This window comes from Indicator indicator, chromosome 22 (assembly GCF_027791375.1).
Source record: "Indicator indicator isolate 239-I01 chromosome 22, UM_Iind_1.1, whole genome shotgun sequence".
In the NCBI taxonomy this organism is placed as follows: domain Eukaryota; kingdom Metazoa; phylum Chordata; class Aves; order Piciformes; family Indicatoridae; genus Indicator; species Indicator indicator.
Window position 1 is genome coordinate 2,843,376 of NC_072031.1, and position 25,495 is coordinate 2,868,870.

Sequence of the window (25,495 nt, forward strand, 5' to 3'; positions counted from 1 at the left end):
GCTATGTTTAACATGCTAGAAAACAGATTGCATTCCAATCTTACATTTATATAAATAAACATCACACTATCATTTCACAAGAGTCTGTGCCCACTTTTACCAAGACTCTGAGAATGAAAAGCTCAGGAATGACATGCCCCTCTCAGAGAGAGAGCTGAATCTCAGCTGCCAATTTCTCCTATGAAATAATTGAAAGCAAAAGAGCATCAGTTTGATGAAACATCCCATCAAGGCTTGGTTGCTTGCGCTCCTGCTGAAACAGAACCTCACTTGGCTTTTCGTGATGTGAAATAATGTTTTGGTGTTTTCCTCTGGCAGAGTCAGCATTGCTGGGTGTATCGAGTTCTGTTTTGTTTTTAAAGGAGCTGTCTTGCTAGGAGCACCATGCCAAAGTCCCTTCTGGCTGTCTCTGGCTTTGCTCTTGTTTTCTCAGTTCAGTTGATCAATACAGAAGAGGCAGCTTTCTCTTTTTGGAGCTATACAACAAAATTGTGTTTGCAGCCCACGTAGCTCTGCATGCCACAGTTACTAGTTGTGACTACAGTATTTGCAAGATGCACTATGAAAGTTGATGTGGCAAGCAGAGTGGCCTGGTGAGCACACAGGACTGCAAGTTTTGCATGTGATTTCTCTGTTCATACAAAAGAAACATGCGTTCTTCAGCTTCTGGTAATCACATACCTGAGACTCTTTGGTGTTTGCTTTTCTACAGGAATTAATGAAGCAGCTGAATGGCATGCAGGTAATTTGTCAACTTTTCTGAGTTTGGGGGGTGTTAGCATTGAGATTGCAGAACTTGTGTTCAGATCCCATTTTGTATGCTTAATTCCATATTAAAAAAGAAATGACTCTGGGTTTCCATGCTGAGCATATTGTGTACACTTCATCTGTGCATTTCAATCAAATCTTCTATAGCATATTTTGCATACTGCAGAATTATTTTGCTAGGATCAGTGATTTCTCTTTTGGGTTTTGATGAAATGGCCATTGAACACACAGGTATATTTGAGCTATGTCAACCTCAGTGCATGTTGCCTTCCCAAGATGAGCAATTCCTCAAAGTCTGTGCTTCATCCCTGTAGAAAAAAAGTGCATCCTATCCCTTTTAACACTCCCTCTACAGCTAATTCCCTTGCAATGACTATAATGTGTCTTTGTATCCTGTCATTAGTTACTTTGGTCAGGTTAGTGGCACCTTCTCTCCATGCTGCTCCTTCGCAAAGCATTGATTGTTTGTTTTTTCCTTTCAAGAACGCAGAGGCTGTGCACTTCTTTTGCAACTACGAAGAGAGCCGAGGGAACTACCTGGTAGATGTCGATGGCAATCGCATGCTGGATCTCTACTCTCAGATTTCATCCGTCCCAATAGGTAGGAGACAGCTGTACCAAAACTTTACACTTTGTCCTCCAGCTGTTTTCTTATCTTAGTCACTACAAGAGAAGTTGGTTGATTAACTAAAAAAGCCAGAGCTGACATAATGTGTGCCTTGTTGTGATCAGGGTGCACTTCCTACTGGTGGTTTTGACTGGCTGAAGAAACTACAACTTCAGTAGGTACAGCTGACTTGAGTACATAGTGGTTCCTGGAAGGAGCTCTGGGATTAATCTTAATTTGAATATGCAAGTTCTGCAGTTGAGGTTGTCTTTGTTTGCTTGGATTTGTGTACTTTGTGATTCTGTAACAGTGTTACAGGTTTAAACATTAACAAACCTAACTTAAACATTTTAACATTAAATGATGTGCTTTAGTTAACATTTCAACCTCTAAAAAACTGAAAAAGGGAGTTGGCCATTTGGATGAATCAAGACCAAACAAGAGCTGTGGTGCTGTGTGAAACCAAAGGTGGCAGGTCAGTTGGGCTGAGTGACCAAGCAATGTGCTTTTCAAGGGCTTGGGAAAGTCAGCTGGTTTTTTTGTTTGTTTGTTCTTTTTTTTTCAATAGGTGATCAGTTTGTTTGTTCCTCTAAGTTGCTTAAAAATACCTTTCTGCAGAAGCCTAAAGTGCTGGGGTGATTTCAAAGGTAGATGTTGTGCTATGTATAGAAACAGTGATAGCTCAAAATCACCCCTGCAGGCCTCCTTTATTGGGAAACAATTTAGTGAGGTTCAGCTTGCTATTAAATTTTTTGTCATCCAAGACCTTGTGACTGCAGTGGGGTTTCAGTTATCCCAGTCTTCTTTGCAGGCAGTTAATGTTTGTGCTCTCATGCAGAACCTCAGTAAATGTGTAATCATTCCAGATGTCTTCATTGTTTGTAGCTTGTAGAATCATAGAATTGCTAGGGTTGGAAGAGACCTCAAGCATCATCTAGTTCCAACTCCCCTGCCATGGGCAGGGACACCTCACACTAGACCAGGTTGCTTAGAGCCACAGAGCTTATTTTCATCAACACAATTTCTGGATGTTCTTTTATCTTTGAGAGGCTGCACTGCTGATGTGGAGACAGGGGCATGATGCTTGGGTGCCAGTGTGGAGACAGGGGCATGATGCTTGTGTGCCAGTGTGAAGACAGGGGCATGATGCTTGGGTGCCAGTGTGGGGATAGGGGCATGATGCTTGTGTGCCAGTGTGAAGACAGGGGCATGATGCTTGGGTGCCAGTGTGGGGATAGGGGCATGATGCTTGTGTGCCAGTGTGGAGACAGGGGCATGATGCTTGTGTGCCAGTGTGAAGACAGGGGCATGATGCTTGGGTGCCAGTGGGGAGATAGGGGCATGATGCTTGTATGCCAGTGTGGAGACAGGGGCATGATGCTTGTGTGCCAGTGTGAAGACAGGGGCATGATGCTTGGGTGCCAGTGTGGGGATAGGGGCATGATGCTTGGGTGCCAGTGTGGAGACAGGGGCATGATGCTTGGGTGCCAGTGTGGGGATAGGGGCATGATGCTTGTGTGCCAGTGTGAAGACAGGGGCATGATGCTTGGGTGCCAGTGTGGGGATAGGGGCATGATGCTTGTGTGCCAGTGTGGAGACAGGGGCATGATGCTTGTGTGCCAGTGTGAAGACAGGGGCATGATGCTTGTGTGCCAGTGTGGGGATAGGGGCATGATGCTTGTGTGCCAGTGTGGAGACAGGGGCATGATGCTTGTGTGCCAGTGTGAAGACAGGGGCATGATGCTTGGGTGCCAGTGTGGGGATAGGGGCATGATGCTTGTGTGCCAGTGTGAAGACAAGGGCATGATGCTTGGGTGCCAGTGTGAAGACAGGGGCATGATGCTTGTGTGCCAGTGTGGGGATAGGGGCATGATGCTTGTGTGCCAGTGTGGAGACAGGGGCATGATGCTTGGGTGCCAGTGTGGGGATAGGGGCATGATGCTTGTGTGCCAGTGTGAAGACAGGGGCATGATGCTTGGGTGCCAGTGTGGGGATAGGGGCATGATGCTTGTGTGCCAGTGTGAAGACAGGGGCATGATGCTTGGGTGCCAGTGTGGAGACAGGGGCATGATGCTTGGGTGCCAGTGTGAAGACAGGGGCATGATGCTTGTGTGCCAGTGTGAAGACAGGGGCGTGATGCTTGTGTGCCAGTGTGGAGACAGGGGCATGATGCTTGGGTGCCAGTGTGAAGACAGGGGCATGATGCTTGTGTGCCAGTGTGAAGACAGGGGCGTGATGCTTGTGTGCCAGTGTGGGGATAGGGGCGTGATGCTTGTGTGCCAGTGTGAAGACAGGGGCATGATGCTTGTGTGCCAGTGTGGAGACAGGGGCATGATGCTTGGGTGCCAGTGTGAAGACAGGGGCATGATGCTTGTGTGCCAGTGTGAAGACAGGGGCGTGATGCTTGTGTGCCAGTGTGGAGACAGGGGCATGATGCTTGGGTGCCAGTGTGAAGACAGGGGCATGATGCTTGTGTGCCAGTGTGGAGACAGGGGCATGATGCTTGGGTGCCAGTGTGAAGACAGGGGCATGATGCTTGGGTGCCAGTGTGGGGATAGGGGCATGATGCCTGTGTGCCAGTGTGGAGACAGGAGCATGATGCTTGTATGCTAACATGGAGCTAACTTGGACAGGACTGGATTTCAGGTTTCTAGGAAAGGAACTGCATTTAGTGTTACAGACTCCCCACCCCTCGCACAAGAAATGGTGATTTGGAGGAACTAGTGTATGGTGATGTAGCTCAAGGAAAGTCAGTGCATACTCCAAAAGAATGAAATGAAGGTTGTAAAGATTGCGCTGAGGCTTTCTGACCTTCTAGTGCTTGGTGGTGTGGACATACTTATTTTACTATAGTTTTTGTATATAGAATTTAAGTATCAGGAAAATATTTTCTAAATGTGGAAGGGCTTCTCTTGTTTACTTTCTCTGGTTGATTGAAACTGATGACACAGAAATGAAAGTCTAGTGTCTGTAACTAGTTCCTCCTTCCTGTATGGCAGTGCCTTCCTGGGGATAAGCTGAGTTGTTTGTCCTAGAGGCCATATTCCTCAGTCATGAAGGAACTATAGTGCAGTGTTTCATGCAACTTCTCAGATAATGGCTCCGTGATGTTTGGCAACAAGAAGTAAATGAAAATTTAATACCTAAGAGGCTGACCTCAATCTAAGTGAACACACAGCATTGACTAACAGAATGAAAAGAGTTATAATCTGAAGCTGCAGAGGTTGCTAATAATGTCCCTCTTGATGACAGTTAGGTTCTAGACTGAGACACCAAAACAAGATCACAAGGTGTTTGCTAGTCCTCTGTGCTTATCTTTCTGCAAGTAAATCCAATAAAGCCTGTTATGAGCCTGTCAGGACTCCCCAAGATTTAATAATGATCTGCAGCACTAGAACATATTTATCTTCAAAGGTTGAGAGGTAATAAGTGCCTGTGCAGAGAGATAAGAATTAAAGTATAAAAAACCTCTAGGCAAAGATGTTCTGGGCTGTTTCTTGCTGAAAAACAAAAATCAAAACAGTTTTTTACCACAGAGTATTTGGGGAAGGTATAGCACAACATACTCCTGTAATACTGTATCTAATCCACCTGAGAGTTAGAAACCCCACGGAGCCAAATGCAAGATGGGATTCCATCACCATGTTTATTAGCAAACATCCTGGATAGCAAATGAAACAATCTGGTCTTGTTTGGGGAGATGCAGAGAGATGTAGTTGGATGTTACTGACAGCAGCCTGCTGCTCACTTCAGATCGATCCTTTGGGCTTTCTCCAACTCGTTTTTTAGCAGCCTCTAGTTTTTTCCCTCTTGCAGACAGGCACAGTAGTCCTGAGCCTGGAGGACATGTACTCTCCTGTCACATTGATCTAGGAACACAGCAAGAGTGATGAAACAGGTGCCTGTGTATTAAGAGCCAGCTCTGTCACTTCCTATAGGGATGTGTTTGAGAGTGGATTTGTGAAGCTACAAACCTTTGCCTTGGTCGTGGCAATGAAATAAGTTCCCATCTGCTGCCTCAGCCTAGAGCTTTTTGACTTTGTCTGCCAGAGTTACATAATAGTTATTTAATCATTTAGTTCTTCCTGGCCTTGGTTTTGTGTCTGTGAACCCACCTCCCAGTTCAGCATTTTTCTACTCTTTCAGAAAGGGTCAGGCTTTAAGAATCCTCTCTGCTTTTACTGGGGTGTGTTTGAGACTGAATAGGAAGTGTTAGGAGGAAGAAGGCTGGGCCACTCAGCCTGAAGCATAGAGAATGGGAGAGACATCTTGTGAGTGTGGGAAAGGGTAAATTATGGGTAATAGGAGCCTTCAATTTGTGTTATATAAGAAAAGAGGCAGAAATCTCTGCAGTCTTCATGCATCTTATCACCAGCAGCAGAATAATGTTTTTGCAAGCCAGAGTTAATGGTTAAGCTCCCTAAGCAATGGCAGTTATTTATGACAACCTTCTGTAAGATTTACTTTGGAGATTTCTAAAACACTAGGTGTGCTCTCAAAGGTGCTTTCAGCAATAGCTACAGCTCACAGTGACAGCTTTCAACTGTGTCATTCCCTCTAGCCTAATAATTCTTCCCATGACAGCAGATGCAATGCAGATTTAGTTGTGTCCCCAAATAACCACTTGTACCATCTCTGTAATGATTTTAGCAGCTCCTTTGCAGCATAACATGCAGTTAAAACAATCTGGATATTTCCTTGTTTTGAACTAAAATACTCAAAACAGAATTTCTAATCGATTTGGTAACAGAGTAGCCTAATGCTCCATTGCTCAGACAGGCTAATCAGGGCTATTGTCATTCAAGCAGAATGAGGAGTTCAGAGGCGTGATGAGCTTTTGAAATAAAATTAGAGTGGTCTGATTTCTTGAGCAGTAGGGAGGATGAGGTTTCCAACTGTTTCTACAAGGGAATATAAAAGATGATGTTAATCTCTGGCTTTGGCATTTCATACGATAGAAATCAGGATTAAAATGAAATTTTCTGGGCTGCTTTGGAGAAGATTTTTATTTACTTTTTTAACCTCAGATACATTGCCATACTTGCAAGCAGGCAAGTTAGCCCATAGAGCATCAATGGCTATAGATTAAGCACCTTTGTTGTGTTAAACCCAAAGCATTCTTCATATCTTGGATGTTTCTGGGTAAAAATGACAAATTGTTGCATTATTTTCCAAATGAAAGTTTATCAAAGTAATGAAAACAAGAAGAAGAAGAAAAAGAAAAGCTGGTCAGAGAAGTACAGAATCTCTTTCAATATCAGACAGCAATTTATCAAACAGGTTTTTTTGATTGTGCTGCACAGCTGAGGTACATAAATCTATGACTGAGAAGGAAAGCTTTCCAAACAAGTGTTTTGGAATAACTGATGGCTTGTGGTGGGTTAAAGATTTGGATACTTAATAGTGCCTGAGTTTTAGTGTCTGTATAGACAGCCTCTTCCTCCTGGTAGGATGAACATCTGCAGTGTGCAGGGGTGGATATGGATCTTCATGAGTGCAAACAGATGAGTATATATACATGAAAACCTAGAATGGTTTGAAGCTGAGGGAGAATAGGTTTAGACTGGATCTTAGGAAGAAGTTCTTCAGTATGAGGATAGTGAGACTCTGGAATAGGCTGCCCAGGGACCTTGTGGATGCCTCTTACCTGGGGGTGTTCAAGGCCAGGTTGGATGAGGCCCTAGAAGGTGTAGCAGCAGCTACTGTAAGTGCACAGAGCTGCATGGGGAGCTTCCCTGTGAGGTCCATGTGTTGGAAGCTGTTCAGTGCTCAGAAGGCCATGCAGGTGGAACAGGTCAGGGTTATGGTGAGTGAGAACAGTGAACAACCTGCTTCAGGCAGTAGAAGCTGGAGATGACTCTATCCCACAGCTAGGTGGTGAGTAATAGAAACAATGGCTTGTGGGCTGCATTGCCACAAAGTGATTTCTGCTCTTAATTGAGGAAGAGGAGAGGCTCACATATTTTGCTGCAGAGAAACCAAATACATGTGGGAAACCTGGGAAGGAGAGTGAGCAAGCATTTAGTAGTGTTGGTCCCACAGTAGTTGCTAGAAACCGATGCTTCTATCAGGCAAAAGATCCAAGTCATGTTCATTTAATTCTGTGCTCCATTTTTAGCTTTCAGTACTGAAATATGTTTTGCAGTTGCCTGACACGAAATCTGTACCAAAGTTCCAGCTAATACATGCTGTAAAAGAAGAGAAGTTTGTCCTGCTTTGAAGTTCTATTATTAGTAGTTAAAACTTACACAAGTTACCCAGAAACAGCTGAGATTAAGTTAAGGCTATTTTCCAGGTTGTGCTTCACATTAGTTTATTGTAACCAGACAGAAATAACAATTTTCTGTCTTGATTCTTTTTAATTAGGTTACAGCCATCCCTCTCTGATAAAGCTTCTACAGCAGCCACAGAACTTGGTAAGTGAATTAAAACATAAAGTACAAGGAGTTCTCTCCCTCCTTGTGGCAGTCTGTGTTATTATTTTCTTCAGCTGATAATGATTATGATCTGCTTGCTTTATTTTTCACTAGATGAAAAGAGCTTGGTAACGTTTAAAGACAACACCAAAACCTCTGTGAAGCTTTACAAGAAGCAAACATTTGGGTGATACAAGCACTTGATATGTTTGCAGCCAGTTTTAAATCATAGTTCAAGCATAGTGCTTCCAGTTTACCATTTTAGCAGTGTTCTTAAGTGAAGGTTTTTGACCTTTCAAGCAAGCACCAGTCCTTGAGAAGAGAGTGTAGCACTTTGAATGTGAAAACGGTGTCCTAAATCTGGAATGCAGGGGATGGTTCTGGGTTGGGTGGCTTTGAGAGGTGAGGTGGAGGGTAATGCCTGGTGCCCATCCCCAAAGTACAAAGTACAAACCACTGACATGTCCTTATAAAAATCAAATCATTAGGCTAGAGCAACAGGATTATTTCAAATTAGCTTCTTAAATAAAGTCTTTTCCTGTTTCTTCTGACATTGTACTGGAAGTAACCTGGAGTGAGTTATGGAAATTGGTGAAATGAAGCTGCATTCTATTTTGGGCTTCATTTTACTACGGCATGGACAGAAGCTTTGGATTCCGTAATGATTTTGTGCGCTTTAACAGTCACTTTTTTGGCATAATAGCTTATACATGTAGTATGTGGATAAACTGAGCTCACTGGCTTTTGAGTGCCCATCAGTAGATCCCTCTTGGTTTTGCTGTCTTCAGTGACTTGAAACAGTGCTCCTACAACCCAATAATGGGGTGTCTATGCTGCCTGCAAGGCTCAGTGTGAGCCAGTGCTCTCTCATGCCTGCATTTCCCTTCCAAAAAAGCCTGCTGGCTTGCCCCCAGCAGAGTGTAAATCTTGAGCCAGTGTCAAATAAGTGTAGATATTTGAGTTCCCTGAGCTGATTTGCTTCATGGAGTTCTCATTTCTTCAGGATGAGATATTCTGCCTTCCCTAGAACTGAAACCCTTCCAGTTCTTTTGAAAAACCACCAGGGTTAGAAAAGCTGGAGTTAGCCAGACTCAATCTGGATATTACAGCAGCACTAATATTTCTAAATACTTATGTTAACTCATCAAAATTATTTCTGAGGAGTTAACAATACCTTCATTATAGTGCAGCAGGCAAAGTAAAACTGTAGAAAAAAACAAATAAACAAAACCCACCAAAAAAAAACCCAAACAGCAAACAAACAAAAAGAAATCCCAAGCCCAAAGCCAACAAACCAACAAAACTGAGAAACAACTACTGCCAGGTGGCAGTGGCTAATTTGTGCACTGGGAAAGGGGAAATTGCAGTAAAAGGCAGTGCCTCCAAAGGCCAGAATGAATGGTTCATCCAGAACCCCTCCCATATTTGAGCACCCAAGATGTCAGTAGTGCCCTGTTCTGATGTCTGAACCCAGCTCTGGCTCAGTGGGGAGGGTGGCACCAAACCAACTCCTCGGTGCCCAGGTGTGCACTCAGGATTTCTCGCAGGCTTTAGCCTGGGCACAGTGCAGGCAGGATGGCAGTTTGCAGTGAAGTTCTGCAGTGCCAAGGCCAGAGAGCTGTGAAGAGCCAGAACTGTGCAAAGCTTGCTGCAGACAGGAGCTGGTGTCTGCCAGCAGGTGAAGCACTGACTTTATTGTGAAAGGACTCTGCTCGAGCAATGCCCACTGAGCTGGGGCCCTCCTCTCATGGTAACAATGGGATCAGGGGTTTGCTGCAGGGTTTTTTTGGTTGGTTGGTTTGTAATGCTCCACATATCCTCTTTATAGGCAGCCATAAAGAACAGAAAATGCATCTGTTCATTTGAGACCATAGCAGCTTGATGTCGATGCTCTGTTTTTCCTCAGTACTGAATATCTCATTAACAACAAAAGAAAAATACACTTCTCTGCTTAATGGCAAACATTGCCAACAGACTGTGACAGCCCATAATCAAATTCACACAAATTTATGATCTCCTATCTCTAACTTTCTATGAAAATTTACTTCTAAACTGAGATTAAAAAGTCAAGTGAGATTTCTCATGCATACTAAAAAACTGTGTTTATCTGTCAGCAACAGCCTGCCTTAGTTGTGTTTTTTAAGCTTGAGTCTGTCAAAACAAACACTGTTTGGCAGTAACAGACTTCTACAAGTTAGGAAGTCCTAGCTCATGCTCTGGGATACCTTCTGTGACACTTGGGTTTCTTTAGGAATGCTGGTGGCACATCCTTACAGGTACAGTGTGACCACTCACAGCTCTTGTGGTGGTCCACACGTCTGAATAAATGAGTCCTTGTTTTGAGGAAAAAGACTGAAAGATGCTGATAAATGTGCAAGCTTGAGTTGCACTGAAAATATGAATGTTGGGGGGGAGGCAGTCTGTCCCCTCTGGAGATCCATAAAGATTTAAGCCATTGAAGCTCAGCCTTTAATTTCAGCAATGACTTGGTACAACAGCAGGAAAAACAAGCAGCAAAAAAAGGGCAAATAATGCTGCTTTGCAGTTGGCAGATTTATTGAGCTTGTCCTTTTCTCAGCAAATTTAATTTAAAATAAAAAGTAGCACGTTGTGAATCAAATAAAATTACCTACAGAGACTAAGAGCAATGGTGAATCAGTTGTAATCCCTGACACTTAATTTACATTAATTGCACAAACATGACAAATTCATCTCCATTACTAGACTGGAGAGGCAGAGGGAAAGTTTCCAGAGCTGCCTGTGTGAGCAGTGGGCTCAGCATACCCACCAGCTGCTGTTCATTGGCACCAAAATGAGCTTTCCCAAAGCTGTGAATCCTGATGTGGCCAGTTCATGGGACCAATGGGACAACTAATGTTGGAAGAGATCTCAGGAGGTCTCTTTCCCAACCTCCTGCTCAAAGAGGATTGGCTGTGAGATCAGACCTGGTTTCTCAGGGCTCGATCTGCAGTCTTGTAAACTTCCAGGGAGGGAGACTGCACCACCTCTTTGGGCAACCTGTTCTACTGCCTTGCTGTTCTCTTGGTGAAAAAGCTTTTCCTTACACCCAAGTCACTACCTCTTGTGTTTTGATTTCTGCCCACTGCTTCTCACCTTCACATTGAAGAGCCTGGAGCCTGCCTCCATCTTCTCAGTAATCTCCACTTAGGTATGGGAAGGCTGTGTTCCTGTAGCCACTTAGCAAGGCTCTTGAATCAACATAGATTCAGTTCTGCTGATGTCAGGGAAAGGGGCTAGATGGAGAAAAGAATTCTGGTTTTAAAACTCCTTTTGCCATGACTGCACATTTCTGTCTGGTATGTGTGATTAGAATAAAATGTAACTGCCTTGACATCAACATGAGATTTTTCATGTGATAGTAAAACCTAATCTGTCTTCCTTTGCCATTGTAGAGCACTTTTATCAACAGACCTGCCCTTGGGATTTTACCTCCAGAGAACTTTGCAGAGAAACTGAAGGAATCTCTTTTATCAGTAAGTTTGAGATAGCAGTGACAAGTTACCCTGTTCTGTGTTCAGGTATAGCCAGGGACACTAGGGATCTTCATGGGGACCATTACAGATGAGCTGTTGGCTGTTTGCCTTCCCACTGCAAGTAAGATGATCAAACCTTTTTCCCTGATCTGACAGCTGAATGTGAGAGGGTGAATGCCTGCTCTGCACAGATACTGCCTCTTTCATTCTAGATTCAAGAACTGAGGAGAAAACACACTTCCACTAACCTCTGTTCACTGTGCTTTCACAAGAGATAGTGGGGGAAGTGTTTGTCTTGACTTAAATTTGAAGATACTTGGGACTGAAACTGAGTCAAGCCCTGTCAGCTGCAGTTGAAATTGGCTTTCTTCATCCAAGGCACAGCTGTCCTCCATTACACTGAAGCTCATGATCAGTGTTACCTTCACTTTGCACTACACTTGTGCAATTACTTGGGAGTAATTTTCTGTCTTCTTCGACAGGTGGCTCCTAAGGGCCTGTCACAGGTGATCACCATGGCCTGTGGATCGTGCTCTAATGAAAATGCCTTTAAAGCAATATTTATGTGGTACAGAGTGAGTAAAATACTAAGTCTTTGGGGGTTTTTGGTAGGTTTGGATATAGAAATGAGTATTTATTCCTTGTTAGACCTGTTACTGTTAAACAAAGTAGCACCTGCAGTTTGCCTTGTTCATGCAGTTATTTATATTCAATCTAGTATAAAATCTTTATTAAAAAGTTGTCTTCTAAGCTTTTGCTTCATATTGACACAAGCTTAGAAGTCATAAGGAAAAGGAAATTAAGAAAACACTGATTGCATCAGTCTGTAAAAGCCACAACCGGTGTCTTCAATTTGGAATGCAGCATTGCTAATTTGTGATTCAGCCTAAAATGCATTGGTTGGGGCTGCAGGAAAGGTAGCTGTGGGATTGTTTGGTTTCTTTTACAGAACAAGGAGAGAGGCCATAATAATGTCACAAAAGAGGAACTGGAATCTTGCATGATTAACCAGGTAATATTTGTTCTTTACTACACCTGCAGTAGCCTTTACAGGGAAGACTGGGAGGAAAAATTTGCTTTCCTGTCTCACAAGTGGAATCTTAATTTGTATTTGGTGCAGTACAATCTGCTCCAAATAAATACCAAGACTTGCTGCTTGTATTCTCTTGCATCCTTCCCAGTTGTGAATCTTGGGAAGATCTCCCTTTTTTCACAACATGCCATTTGCTAGAAAAGGGCCCACATGATGGATGGGTACCTGGAGAATATTAATATGTGGAAAAGTTTACAAATAACAACAACAAACCTTCTCATTGTCTTTTTTTCCAAAGTTGTGATTTTATAGCTCAAAACTGATAAAGGGCTTGGTTAAAATTTGACTGACTAAATATTAACAACAGGCAGGATAAGGAAATGGAGCTGCAGCTGATAAACCTCTGAAGTACTATTTACATTCAACTGGGGTGGTCTTGGCTTTTGCCAGTCACAAATCTTATTAGGCAACAGTAGCAGAACACAGAGTATTTAATCTCTTCTTTGAGACAAACACATTAGAAGGTAATAACCTGCTGATCCCAGCCTGATCTTTGGCACTTCTTTAGTGGTGAGCATTCAGTTCATTCACATGGGAATAATAAACTCATTTGGCTTTAAAATTGGGAGGGTTCTTACAGGAGGCTTTGTTTCGGTTTAGTTCTGTTTTGGTTTGGTTTGTTCTGCCTTCAGAATTATTTTTTAAGTTCTGTGATGTTCCTTACAGCATGGCCAGGCTGCTGGCTGTGCCAGTACAAATAAGAGGGTGGCACGTTGTGACCTGAAGGTGCAGGGATTTTATAAGATGACCAAAGACTTGTAAAGCTAATGATCACTTTTCATCCAGGTGTAGCTAGCTAAACATTAGGATTCCTCTTTAAGCTAGCTTAAAAGGGGACAGATTTGAAAGTGCACCTCCATCCCCCTTTTGGAGGGGGGGATCTTGCAGAATCCAGTCACAAATATTGGAGCTTTGACTCTATAGCTGAATGTGGGCTACAAGGCTAAAGAGGTAAACAGAATGTTGGAAGTGGTTACAATCCTCTCTCTTGAAGGGTAAGAGACAGGCATAAAGAGAATTGTACTTTTAGGGAGCATGGAGGGTTAGCCCAAGTATATCCTTTTATAAAATTCCAGGTAGGATACAGCTGCATGCCTTTTGTCATGGCTCCTTCTCATTGTTGATACAGAGAGTCATTGGGAATGCACAGGGCATGGGGAGCCCTGATGCCACACCTGGGCACGGCCACCCTGTACCCTTGTGCTTGGGGCTGTTGTGCTGAATGTTCAGCCTTGGGGGGAGTTCAGAGTGAAGTGAGGCTGTGAGACAGGAAATGGCCAAGTCCTCGTTACTATTGATGCTGTCCTTGAGGCAGCTTTGGGGGGCACCAGTGTCTGTGTTTCAGAGGGTAACTGTAAGGATCTGTGGTGCCTGAGGGCTGAGGAGCCAAGGATCAGCATGCCTGGAGAGGCGGCAGCTTGGCTGCAGTCCCCCTGCTGTGATCTGGCTGCGGGTTGGTGTCTGGGCTGAGGGCTGGCAGTGCCACCTGCCCATGGCACCACATGCTGAGTGTCCCCTCTGCTCTGCTCTGCTTGCAGCCCCCTGGCTGCCCTGACTACGCCATGCTCTCCTTCATGGGCAGCTTCCACGGAAGGACCCTGGGTAAGAAAATCAGTGCCAGCAGCATCTCCCTTCCCTTTCCCTCCTCAGCCACTGCTGTCACCTCGCTGTCATTTCTGAAGCCTGCTCCTTTCCTTAGGCAAACAGTACCAGTGGTTCACTGCAGCTTTGCCTTGGAAGCCCCAGCAGTACTGAAACAGAATAGTTGAGTGACAGTGGGAATTAATTTCATCTGCTTTGAAAATTAATTTTCAGAAGGTCTCTATTTTCTTTCTGAATGCAGGGGTTTCTGTCTATACTAGTAAAAATTTATCTCCTGCAGTAGAACTACCATAATACACAAACAAGATGTCACTCACTTTTACTATTTTGTATCAATCCAGTCCCTCTTCTAAACAAGTTACTGCTGCAATTCTGAGCAGTTGTCTTTGGAAAGGTGAAACCCATCTTGTCTGAGCAGCCTGTTCAGACTGACAGAGGATTTCCTGTTCTGGAACAGTGCATGTGGAAATTGATGCTGAAAAGCTAGAGCTTGACTAAATCCCATTGCCCAGTGTTTGAGAAAATGTAGTAAAAACATAGAGTAGTGAAGAGAATTCTGCAGTCAGGCAGGTGTCAGGCAATTTGTCACCTCTTGGTAGCTTTTTTCCTGTATTGTTCCTAGACAGATATTATTTTAATGTTTGCTTTTTTGGGTTTAGGTTGCTTAGCTACAACTCACTCTAAAGCGATTCACAAACTGGACATTCCATCACTGGACTGGCCTATTGCTCCATTTCCAAGGCTAAAGTATCCTCTGGAAGACTTTGTGAAAGAGAATCAACAGGAAGAAGCCCGTTGTTTAGAGGAGGTAAAAAATCCCCTGGCAGCTTTCTGTTGTTTCTGTTCTGAAATAATGAATAGTGTTGGTGGGATTAGCTGCTTTTCACTAGCAGAGTGTTTTCAGGGATTGGAACAGCATGTGCTTGAAGCAGCATTCACTGGTGTTGAGAGTCAGAAGTTTGTCCCTGCCTCTCAGAACAGCCAACTTGCTGTGAATTAGAAGTCTACATCAATTGTACCAAAGTGACACTGCACATGCAGCAGTTCATTCTGTCACCTTGCAAAGGGACATGGGCTGAGAGAGCACAGTGTGTGTAGCCCTTTGAAGGAGAACCTGCAGCTCTGTTTCAGTTTTTTTCAGCTTTTCTGTGGTAGCCTTCTGGCACCAGCTACCTGTGGCTGCAGGGAGTTGAGTGGGCAGGGACTCTGCTCTGTGCCTTCCGGAGCCCATGAGAAAGGAATAGAGCATAAGAGAGGAAACCCATTGCCAGGTACCAGGACCACTGGATTCCCTTTTGGGCTGACAGGGATCTGGGATCTGTCACTTGCAAGAAGGACTCACTCTTGAGAGACAGCAGTGGGGAGCAAGGCCCAGTCTGCCCTGTGGCTGGAGCTGAAATAGTGCAGGATCTGGAGCATCATTAATGACTAGAGAGGAGAGGGCTGTGGTGTGCTGAATGCACTCAGGATGGCTCTGCAGAGTGAGATCAAAAAGATGTCTTACTCAAACCTGCATAACTGAAGAGAAAACAGAAAGCATAGCAGATTCCCTGGTGTTTGCTCCACCATAGCTTGGGGTGGGGAAATTCTGGTGCATAAAATCAAACCACAGACTTCAAGCCATTGTTTAGGAAAAAAAAAAAGGCACAGTGCTTTCTGTGAAAGTCTGTGGACTGGCTTACTGGCAGCTTTTGGAAACCAGTGCTACACACAGCGTGCACCAGTTCTGGGCCCTGAAAGCTCTGAGGGGCATTTCCAGTACAAGTGCCACCACTGATTCACAGCAACTGGTGCTACAAGGTCATTTCTCTGTAAGCCTCTTATCAGCAACAGGATTACTGCACTATATGATCTGATTAATTTTAAACTGTCTGAAGCAGGTGACTAGAACAGGCAAATTTACCAAATTACCACCTTTAACACATTAGCTGAGTTTTGTTTCCTGATACAGAAAATGTTTTTCTTCTGTGTAGCTTAGGTGTGGACTAAGGGCATAGCAAGCTACAGTGGTTGCCACAATACTCTCAGCTGAAATTCGCTAGAGCTTTCACACCATTGTAGATAAATTTGTGACTAGTTGCAGTGGGTTAGGATAGGATTTAAACTTAGGCAATATTCAGGAACATGAGGGCAGTGTTAAATGCTTTAGGAATGATTGGATAATTCCTTGCACTTTCTGACACCTTTCTAGCCAGGAATGTCTATGGAAAGTTGAAGTTCTGTTGCTAAGATTTAATCTTTCTGGAGGAAACGTGTGAATGTCCTGCTGGGTTTACAGGTGGAAGACCTGATTGTAAAGTACAGGAAAAAGAAGAAGATTGTGGCTGGAATCATTGTAGAACCAATCCAGTCAGAGGGTGGGGACAACCATGCTTCAGATGACTTCTTCAGAAAGCTACGAGATATTGCCAGAAAGGTAATGCAGCATTTCGCTGTTCACTCAGTGGCAGCCGAATACCTCTTCTTGTTTCCAGAGGCCTTCCCCCTGCCCCAGGCACTCCAAGAGCTTCACAGGACTCATTTGTGGCAGCTGGGGTCATTAAGACATTAGTAGACATTCTTCTTCCCTCAGGGGCTTTCAAAATGCCACCCAGAGTCCTCCCAGATGTTCAGGTGTCCTCTAGAAATGTTCATGTACAGTGGTGAATCTGGGCAACAGCTGAATGTGTCATTGGGAAATCTCACGTGCAGCAAACAGCACTGGGGGCAGTGAAGGGAGGGAGGAGGGATGTTGCATGCCCTTGGCTTGGATCTGTCTGCTCTCTAGGGGAGGTATTTTTGTTTTGGAAATGTTCCCTGATCCTTACATCTGTCTTTGCAGCATGGCTGTGGCTTCTTGGTGGATGAGGTGCAGACAGGAGGTGGCTGCACAGGGAAGTTCTGGGCGCACGAACACTGGGGCCTGGATGACCCAGCTGATGTGGTAACATTCAGCAAGAAGATGATGACAGGAGGATTTTTCCACAAGGAGGAGTTCAGGCCAAATGCTGTAAGATATAGAATGAAACTTTGTGCTAATTGGTGACCCAGTCTTGAGGAACTGCCATGTCCACAGAAGAGGCAAGCTGCCCTTCAGTAGTGCAGGGTCAGCTAGATGGAGCTGCTACTTCACAGATACTTGCTTTGTACTTACCCAAAAGTTGTTGTCACTTGTTCACTTCTATTCCAGTTGCTGCCAGTCACAAAGGTCTTAAAGCTGGTGGGAGGAAGTGAAGAACTGGGTTTAGCCCAATGAACTAAGCTTCAGCACAAAGTCCTACCACAAACTGACAACTTTTTCCGTAGGGCAACTTGGTATCTTCAGAGCTTGTATGTCAGCATTACAGATTCTGTCAGCAAGAGTTCTTCTTCACATTAATGACATTTTAAATGTAATAAAGAAAAAAAAAAAGACAGCATTAAGCTTGCATGTAAAACTCAGATGATGCTGATCTCCATGTCATCTATAGCCATGTTTGAGAGGTATCAGAGTCCCAAGACAGACTGCACCCTATCTTCAGCATAAATTTAGCAGATGTCCTTTTTTTGCTCAGCGGAGCAGCTCTATTTTGCTGCTCCAACAAAAGGGGGAGTTGGTGAGATTAGTGCATGCTTTTTCATACCCCAGGTGTTTGTGTTACTAGTTTGATGACCTCCTTTATTAGAATGATTTGCCTGCTGACACGTTCCACAACTCTCCTTTCACCCTAGCCTTACCGGATTTTTAATACCTGGCTTGGAGACCCATCCAAGAACCTTATGCTTGCTGAAGTCATTAAGGTTATTAAAACAGAGGACCTTCTAAACAATGCAACCCATGCTGGGAAAGCACTGCTGACTGGGCTGCTGGATTTACAGGTAAACCTAGGCAAGGATTACAGGTGAAATGTGCTCTGCAGGTAGGACCTGACATCCCATTTAAACTCTTGGACTGAAGAACTCCATACTTTGGAGGGCCAGAAAAGAACAACTACTATCCCAAAAAAAGGCTGCTTTGATAAAGATGAGGATTTTGTCTGACAATAAGTGAAGCAGATAATCCTAGGAAGTGCCTTAGTGCAGTGTAAGAATGAGCTGGTTTCTAGCCCCATCCCAGACTATTTATGCTCAGGTTTTCCTGGAGTGCATTTAAGATGCAAGGTGCTTTATGCTTACTTCAGGAGGTTCCAAGATTTTATTTGGTCCAACTCGGGGCTGCAAATTCACTTTCACTTCCTGCTCAGAGGTTTATCTGCTTTGTGAAGAAGGAACATGCCTCCTGTTGGGCTCTGTTCAGACCTTTGTCAGAAGGGGTGACCAGGACAAGGTTCTGTGGGAAATCCAGCCTGTGCAGTGGCTCCACTCCACCAGATCGGAGGCGGCAGCAGGATTTCCATGTGGCAGAAGGCCTGGCAGAGCAGAGCTTGCCACCAGGTGCCCTCTGTTGCAGCATCTGCCATGAGCTTCCTCACCTTTCTTTACAGGCTCGTTACCCCCATCTTATCAGCAGAGTGAGAGGAAGAGGAACATTCTGTTCGTTTGACACTCCCAATGATGCTACTAGAAACAAGTTAATTACAATAGCCAGAAACAAAGGTAAGACAGTCTGTGTGTGTGGCTTAGCTTCACATGACAAACAGTGCCATTTGCAATGCTTTTCATTTTTCCTTTTTCATATGGCTTGTGTACTACTATCAGATGACAGAAGTGAAATCCTGAACAAAGCTGTGTTTAGACTGCTCTGGAAATACTTGTCAGACAGCAAACCATTACAGCTCTGTAGGTTGTGGCATCACTTCCTGTTCCTTTGTGGTGACCTCAGGTGCACCTAGGCATGGCTTGCTTCTAGAAACAGGTCAGGAGAATTGGAAGTTAATAAAACTGTCACTCAGGAAAAGACAGGAATAAAAACTATGCATTTTATGGAATGAGTTACCTAAAATGGGCACAGTTCTACAGCTGCATCCCCCTTTGACAAGACAAGTTTTGCCCAGCTGTAGGCAAGTGCAGGTATCAGGAGGGACCTGAAGCCTAACATTCTCCTTGAATTTAACTGTGTGTGACCCCCAGGTTTGCTACTCTCAGGTTTTGCTGTTAAGTCAGCTTTTGATGCAGCTAAAATGTTGTGAAGCCAACACGTTAGAGTGTAAAAGACTTGATAATTTTTGTTCTTGGAAACTAAGCCAGCAGGGAGGGGTTTGTTGTGTGGTAATTTTTGTTCTTGGAAACTAAGCCAGCAGGGAGGGGTTTGTTGCGTGGTAAAACCAAAGCTATGCTTGGAGGCACAGTAAGCTCAGCTCAGCAGTATGGATTTTTGTTGCCTACAAACATTTGAAAGGATTCATTTGAGGGGGTAAAAAAAAAAAAAGAAGTACTGCAGGAGGAAGTTTGCCAGCACTGAGATTTTAACTTTTCATAACTAAAAAGGAAGTAATTTAAAAATCAAAATTGCAATGAAACCTTCTGCGTCTTGTTCTGGCTTTGAGTTACTTAACCAGTAGAGCATTGGAGCTCTCAAGTCTCAGAGCACTGGATGGTTTCCACTGATGCTAGGATTATTCCCAACATTCCAGGTGTTTTACAGAACACCTACAGGCCTGCAGAAGATACCTGCAGTGTCTTCTGAGTTGATGCCTGAAGCCCCTTTGCTCCACTGATTGTGTGGTATCAGTCAGCAGTGACTTGGGGAGCTGCTGTTGGTCATCAAATGAGATGAACCTCATTCAGAGACCTGCATTTCCTGGCTGTGTGGCAGATGGACACAGGAACCTGTTCTATTCTTGTTGTAGGTGTTGTGCTGGGAGGCTGTGGTGACAGATCCATTCGCTTCCGTCCAACACTGATCTTCAAGGACCACCATGCACACCTCTTTCTGAACATTTTCAGTGACATCCTAGCAAACTTCAAGTAAAAAAGCAGTTCTCTTGCACTGAACAGCTGATTATGAATTTAGTTTGCATTAATTCATGTCTTCTCTACTTACAAGATAAGTGTAAAGTCATAAACTGGAGTTTGTGTTCAGTCTGTAATCCTGCCCAACCAAGGCAAGCTGCTCCATGCAAACTCGACCCAGGCAGAGCATTGGTACTGGTCACCAGCAGGTACATGCAGCTGTCCCACACTGTGCGTTTCTAGAAGCTGTGGCCCTCCACCTTCTGGCTTGGGCCACATTAACTGCAGAGTCCTCTCAATGTTCCTGGCCCTGGTATGGTCTGTTTTCACAGGTAATCCCAGTAGGTTTGTGTCCAGAAGCAGTCACCAGTAGGGCGTAGCCTTTAAAGCCACATGCCTGCCATATAGTGCCATTCTCTAATGGTAGCTGGAATAAAATCAGTGTTTCAAGGAAAGCTCTTGCTTTCCACCACTGCCAAGTACAGCACCTCACAGAGTGAGTTCCAGCTTTCTTCCCTTGAACATAGACATCTGCCACAGCAGCTGGCTCAGGATGCCATCAGCTGCTCTGTGCCCAGGCTACACATAGTGCCCTCAGCCACTGGCCAGTGCTCCGAGGGGAATTCAAGTACTTGTAATTCCTTCCTCATCTTGGATTTAGAAACTCTGACTTCTCTTACAAGGAGACATACAGAGAAAACTATACCCTGAGGTATGTAATTTGGCAAAGCTTGGAGCATCATGTGAAGCACATTACTCCCACCTCTGCCAGCAGTCTAGAATGAATTGAGCTCTTTCCCCAGCTGCCCAGGACACAAGCTAGCCATTCATCTCTCTTACCAGCTCCATATCAATACTTGGGGTATTTTGTAAAACTGCAGTAGAACTGCTTGATCTTGGCCATCACCTGACATCAGTGCACAGTCATGGTGCAAACTAGTTCTATTTTTCTTCTCAAAGTTTATTCTAAGTCACTGACTCTTCAGAGATCCCCTGAAAAGCCACAGGATCAAGAAGTGTCTACAGTCCATTGATTATTTTTTTTTTCTCCAGAGCACTGTTCTGGCTGGCTCGCTACTGCATACTCTGCTGTTTGCTTTAGGCTGACTTGAACTATGTCTGGTGCCTTTTATTTTTCCTTTTATTCTTGGCTAGCTAGCATCTGTATTTTTTTCTTTCCAAGTTTAACTTCATGTTGTGTACCAAAAAATCAGGGGACCACTGTGGACTTCAGAGCTGCTCTACTAGACCTGACCACAATTTAAGTACATAGTAAAAGAGGAGTTAAAGATTTACATTTCAATACAGCTGCCAAAACATGAAAGGTTTCTTACCTGCTTTGTGAGGTGTTAATCATGGGTCTCCCATTTTCTTTTTTTGGGTGCTGGTACTGGGAAGCTCAAGTACTCACTTCTAGCTTAAAAATAACAGGATTTCTGTAAACCTCTCTGCAGAAACCACAATTCTGGTACCAGCTGGTCAGAACCTGAGCAAGTTTTTGAACAGAGGTTGTAGAAATCAGGGGGGGAGGCCCAGTAAGCTGGTGTGCAACACAACCTCCTTGTCATCACTGTCCTCCTAAGTGTACTATCAGCAAGAAGAACATTCAACTGAGAACTGTATTTGACAGCAATTTGGGAATTAGTTTGTTCAACATATCAGTGCAGTAGTTTTAGTAAGTGTCTCTAGTAAGTCTTGTACTTTTACAGGAGAAAGGGTCCAGTAATTTGAAGTCTTACCACATCTTCACTTTTATTATGAATACTCTAGGTGTTTTTATAATTTTTACTGACACTCAGTAACTGTATAATTGTGTACAACATGTTGATGAAATCATGTTAGAGAATACTTACAAAGCACTGCAGCTAAAGCATACAAAGTTCATATTGTTTACAGCATACTGTGGACAGTGCCAAATAAATGTTTAAACAAATACTTAACTACACTTGATGGTGTAAGTAGTAACTGTACACAGACCATAACAAATGACATCTCATGTGTAATCAATATTCTTAAATAAAATATTTATAATTGAACTTCTCCAGGGTTTTTTTATTTTACACTTAGTACACACCTAAACTGAATCATCAGTGCATACTGAGTATGTTCTTGTGAAGGTAAGACTCCAAAAGGAAGCAGCCCTGTGGAAAAGGTCTTGGGGGTGCTGATGGATGAGAAGCTGAACACGAGCAGGCACTGCACTTGCAGCCCAGAAGGCAAATCACCTCCTGGGCTGCATCAAAAGATGTGCTGCCAGCAGATCCAGAGAGGTGATTCTGCCACTTTGCTCTGGTGAGACCTCACCTGGAGTACTGCATCCAGGTCTGGAGCCCTTAATACAGGAAGGACACGGAGCTAATAGAACAGGTCCAGAGGAGGGCCACGAAAATGCTCCTCTGCTATGAGGACAGGCTGAGGGAGCTGGGGTTGTTCAGCTTGGAGAAGAGAAGGCTCTGGGGGGACCTAATAGCAGCCTTCCTTCCAGTACCTGAAAGGGTCCTACAAAAAGGATGGAGACTGTTTACAAAGGCCTACAGTGACAGGACAAGGGGCAATGGTTTCAAACTAAAGGAGATTTAGACTGGACGTTAGGAACAGGTTCTTTACTGAGGGTGGTGGAACACTGGAACTGGTTGCCCGGGGAGGTGGTTGGGGCCCCATCCCTAGAGATATTCATGGTGAGGCTCGACAGGGCTCCTGGCAACCTGATCCAGTTGAGGATGCCCCTGCTGAGTGCAGAGGGGGTTGGACTAGATGACCTTCAGAGCTCCCTTCCAACCCAGACCATTCTGTGATTCTATAAAACCCACAGGGTCTGCATACAGCCCCACTCTGTGTTGCTGCCATGGTGTTTAAGCCAAGGGCCACTTCTCTTTTCCTTCTGACATTGCTGTACCACACAGTATCAGCCAAAATGTAAAATAACTGAGCCCCCATGAGGCAAAGTTTAACAGACAGTAAATCAGGGTTAGGCAGGCACTTCAGTGGCCATTGTACTTACCTGCATCTGCTGATCCAGTGACACAGGAGGTTCAGTATGTGTGACTGAGAAACAGGGCAAAGACCACTCCCCACAGTTCTCTATTGGTGACAGTCAGTTTATTGGCCAGTTTCAAATGAAGTAACAGCTGGAAAAGCAGCTGAAGGAGTTAACTTGGCTCCCAGGCTATAAAGTAACCTTCACAGAAGACTGCTTAATTCACACAGGATAAGATAATTTCTGTAAGGTCTCCTGAAAGTTTTGCAGCTCAGGTATTACAGCACTGGCTAGGGGTGATTAATGCAAAGGAAACAAACACAGACATGAAGGATGAGTGGTTCCACGTTTTCAGGTCATCATCAGGACCCAAACTGAATAGGATGTCACAGACTGTCCCTGTAACTCACAGCGTAATAGCTTAGGTGTGTTGTTCCTTGATTCCTATGAGAGGCTCCTTAAATGCTGCCCAAGTCTTTAACTTACCCTTGTCACTGAGCTGCCCCTATGTTTTGTGACATTCACCCTTGTTTTGCCCAATTTTATTACCCCATCCTGAAAGACCTTGCCAAGAGACTGCAGACACCTCATGTAGTATTGTGCCTTGTTCTTTCCAGCTACCTGAGTTTCATTCACTCCTGCACCAGCCTGTATCTGGCATCCAGCACATACATACACAGATCATGTGTATGTAGGAAAAGTTTTAACTCCAAGAGCCTTCCCAGGCAACCTAAAGCTCACTAAAAGAAACAATGGCTGTAAAGTGAGGATGCTCTGGTAGTTACTGCCTTTCACTTCAAGAGTTTTCCTGTTTCAAAAGCACCCAAGAGGCTAGTTGAAACAGTCATGGTCAGCATCACTACTTCAGCCTCCTGCAGGTTCCCAGGAGGACAGTTTGGGCTTAGAACCACTGGTGACAGAGCACCACACACATCCCTGTATCCCACATGGAAGATGCTGCTCACACCTTGAACGAGCTGCCAAGACACTGAATGCAGTGGATTGTTCTTTACTTCCTGCACAGTGCCCTTACCAGCAGGCTATGCACAGGAAAATGACACAAGAACATCAGTCAGGCCAACCAGTTAAACTTCACAGAAGAGTACGCACAATGAACACACAGCAAGAAAAGCTACTGGAAATTAGCTGCTGTATCGCTCAAGTTCTCCAAATATTTGAGTAAACTTTTGTCTGTCTACAATTTGTCCATACTTAATGGTGAAATACAAAATATCTCTGCTATTATACCGTTTGAACTGCAGCAGCAGCTCCCCCTTGCTGTCTCCAACTTCATCCAAAGGCACCACTGTCTCTTTGGGGCAGTAAACGTCATTCCGCCTTCCCCAGAAGGTCAGGTGAGCCACTCTGACAGTCTGGCCACTTTCATTTAAGTAGATGAATCCAATGATTCGTCTCAAAAAGTAGCTCATAGTGTACAGCATGGCACCAGCAAAGAGTGCAATTCCACTTGTGTACAAGAGGACGCTCTGAGAAACCTGGTCCTGCAAATAGAGGTAGGTGATGGGTGGCAGCATGACCATGGTGGTGGCAGTCTGCAACAGCTTCAATCTGGACAGCACCCTGCAGTATTTAATCCCTGGAAACCTGTATACCAGCTTGAACTCTTCTGTCTTCTGCTCCACAGCAGTCTGTTGGACCACAGCAGCAGGGGCTGAATGGCACAGACACACAGCTGGCTCTTGCTGTCTCCCATGATAACTACTGGCACCTTTAACTCGCTGCTTTAGTGACTGTAAACACTCCCTTGGACCCAAAAACCAGGGTGGGTGAGCATCTTCCTTCTTCCATGACCTTGTCCAGAGCTCATTTTGCAGACATCTCCCAAAAGATGGTGCCATGCAGACTTTAGTCCTAATCCGGCAGAGCCTAGCCTATAAGGAAACATTCCCACAGGTCATCATTTGATTACCTCAGACTGTTCCTTGGCTACCTAAAGACAGAAAGCATAAGCTCCAGCTCACCATAACCTTACATTTAAAACTGGTTCTGGTATTCACATTCACCTCCCTCCTTGCAGGTGAAGAGGGAAAATACTTCTGATGCCAGCATTAGTTTACGGGACAGATCGTTATAGCCCCCATCCTATTGCCTCCCACTTTGAGCAGAGTCCAAGGGAGAGCACCAGCACTACAGGCTGCTGCTAAGCAAAGAGGGTGAGAGCACCTGGGGCTGCCAGCCGGTGAAACCATTTACGTGTTAAATAACCGCGCAAAGAGCACTTCCTGGGAAACAGGAGAAGTGGACAGAGCATGATGAAGGGGAGAGCAACACGGAAAGAGGAGTTAGCCATGAGGAAGGTGCAGAACAGGGGAAGAAAAAAGGCAGGAAGGGACCTCCTGTGCTGCTCTCACGCCGTCACCGGCATTCGGGCGGCTTCAGTACAGCCACGGCCACCGCCTCGGGCCGAGGGACGCCATCACTCGGACACCGCCTCCGGGGGCGGCCAACGGCGGACTCGCGGACAGATTAACGTGGAGCGTAAAGACGCCGCTTCCCCCGGCGCCCTCCCCGCTGCTCCGTGCCCGGCTCTCCGCCAGTACGGCCCTCCCGCCTCGGGCCGTTAGGCACCTGGGTGACCCTTCCTGGGCCGTTAATCCCCGCGGTACCCTTCCGGGGTAATCACGATGGTGACCCTTCCCGGGGCCGTTAGTCGGCCAGTAGACGCCG

The 25,495-nt window shown here is 44.7% G+C and overlaps 2 protein-coding genes across 6 annotated transcripts in view; one reads left to right on the forward strand and one right to left on the reverse strand.

Moving 5' to 3' along the window:
* The window catches only part of ABAT (4-aminobutyrate aminotransferase), a 32,075-nt gene extending 12,226 nt beyond the window's left edge, over positions 1-19,849 (forward strand). For 2 of the 5 annotated variants that reach the window (XM_054390854.1, XM_054390855.1), the window contains exons 3-15: positions 713-742; positions 1,252-1,369; positions 7,742-7,791; positions 11,205-11,285; positions 11,768-11,860; positions 12,235-12,297; positions 13,917-13,980; positions 14,640-14,788; positions 16,259-16,396; positions 16,802-16,969; positions 17,671-17,817; positions 18,423-18,534; positions 19,728-19,849. In XM_054390854.1, the coding sequence (XP_054246829.1) occupies positions 713-742; positions 1,252-1,369; positions 7,742-7,791; positions 11,205-11,285; positions 11,768-11,860; positions 12,235-12,297; positions 13,917-13,980; positions 14,640-14,788; positions 16,259-16,396; positions 16,802-16,969; positions 17,671-17,817; positions 18,423-18,534; positions 19,728-19,849 (1,335 nt within the window). The remainder of the gene's footprint in view (positions 1-712; positions 743-1,251; positions 1,370-7,741; positions 7,792-11,204; positions 11,286-11,767; positions 11,861-12,234; positions 12,298-13,916; positions 13,981-14,639; positions 14,789-16,258; positions 16,397-16,801; positions 16,970-17,670; positions 17,818-18,422; positions 18,535-19,727) is intronic. The other 3 variants (XM_054390856.1, XM_054390857.1, XM_054390858.1) reach the window with 3 other exon arrangements.
* A 3,943-nt stretch (positions 19,850-23,792) lies between these two features.
* TMEM186 (transmembrane protein 186) lies at positions 23,793-24,909 on the reverse strand. Its single transcript, XM_054391269.1, has 2 exons — positions 24,886-24,909; positions 23,793-24,699 (listed from the first exon to the last, which is right to left on the reverse strand). The coding sequence occupies exons 1-2, from the start codon at positions 24,907-24,909 to the stop codon at positions 23,950-23,952; spliced, it is 774 nt and encodes a 257-aa protein (XP_054247244.1). The 3' UTR covers positions 23,793-23,949.
* Between the last annotated feature and the right edge of the window lie 586 nt (positions 24,910-25,495).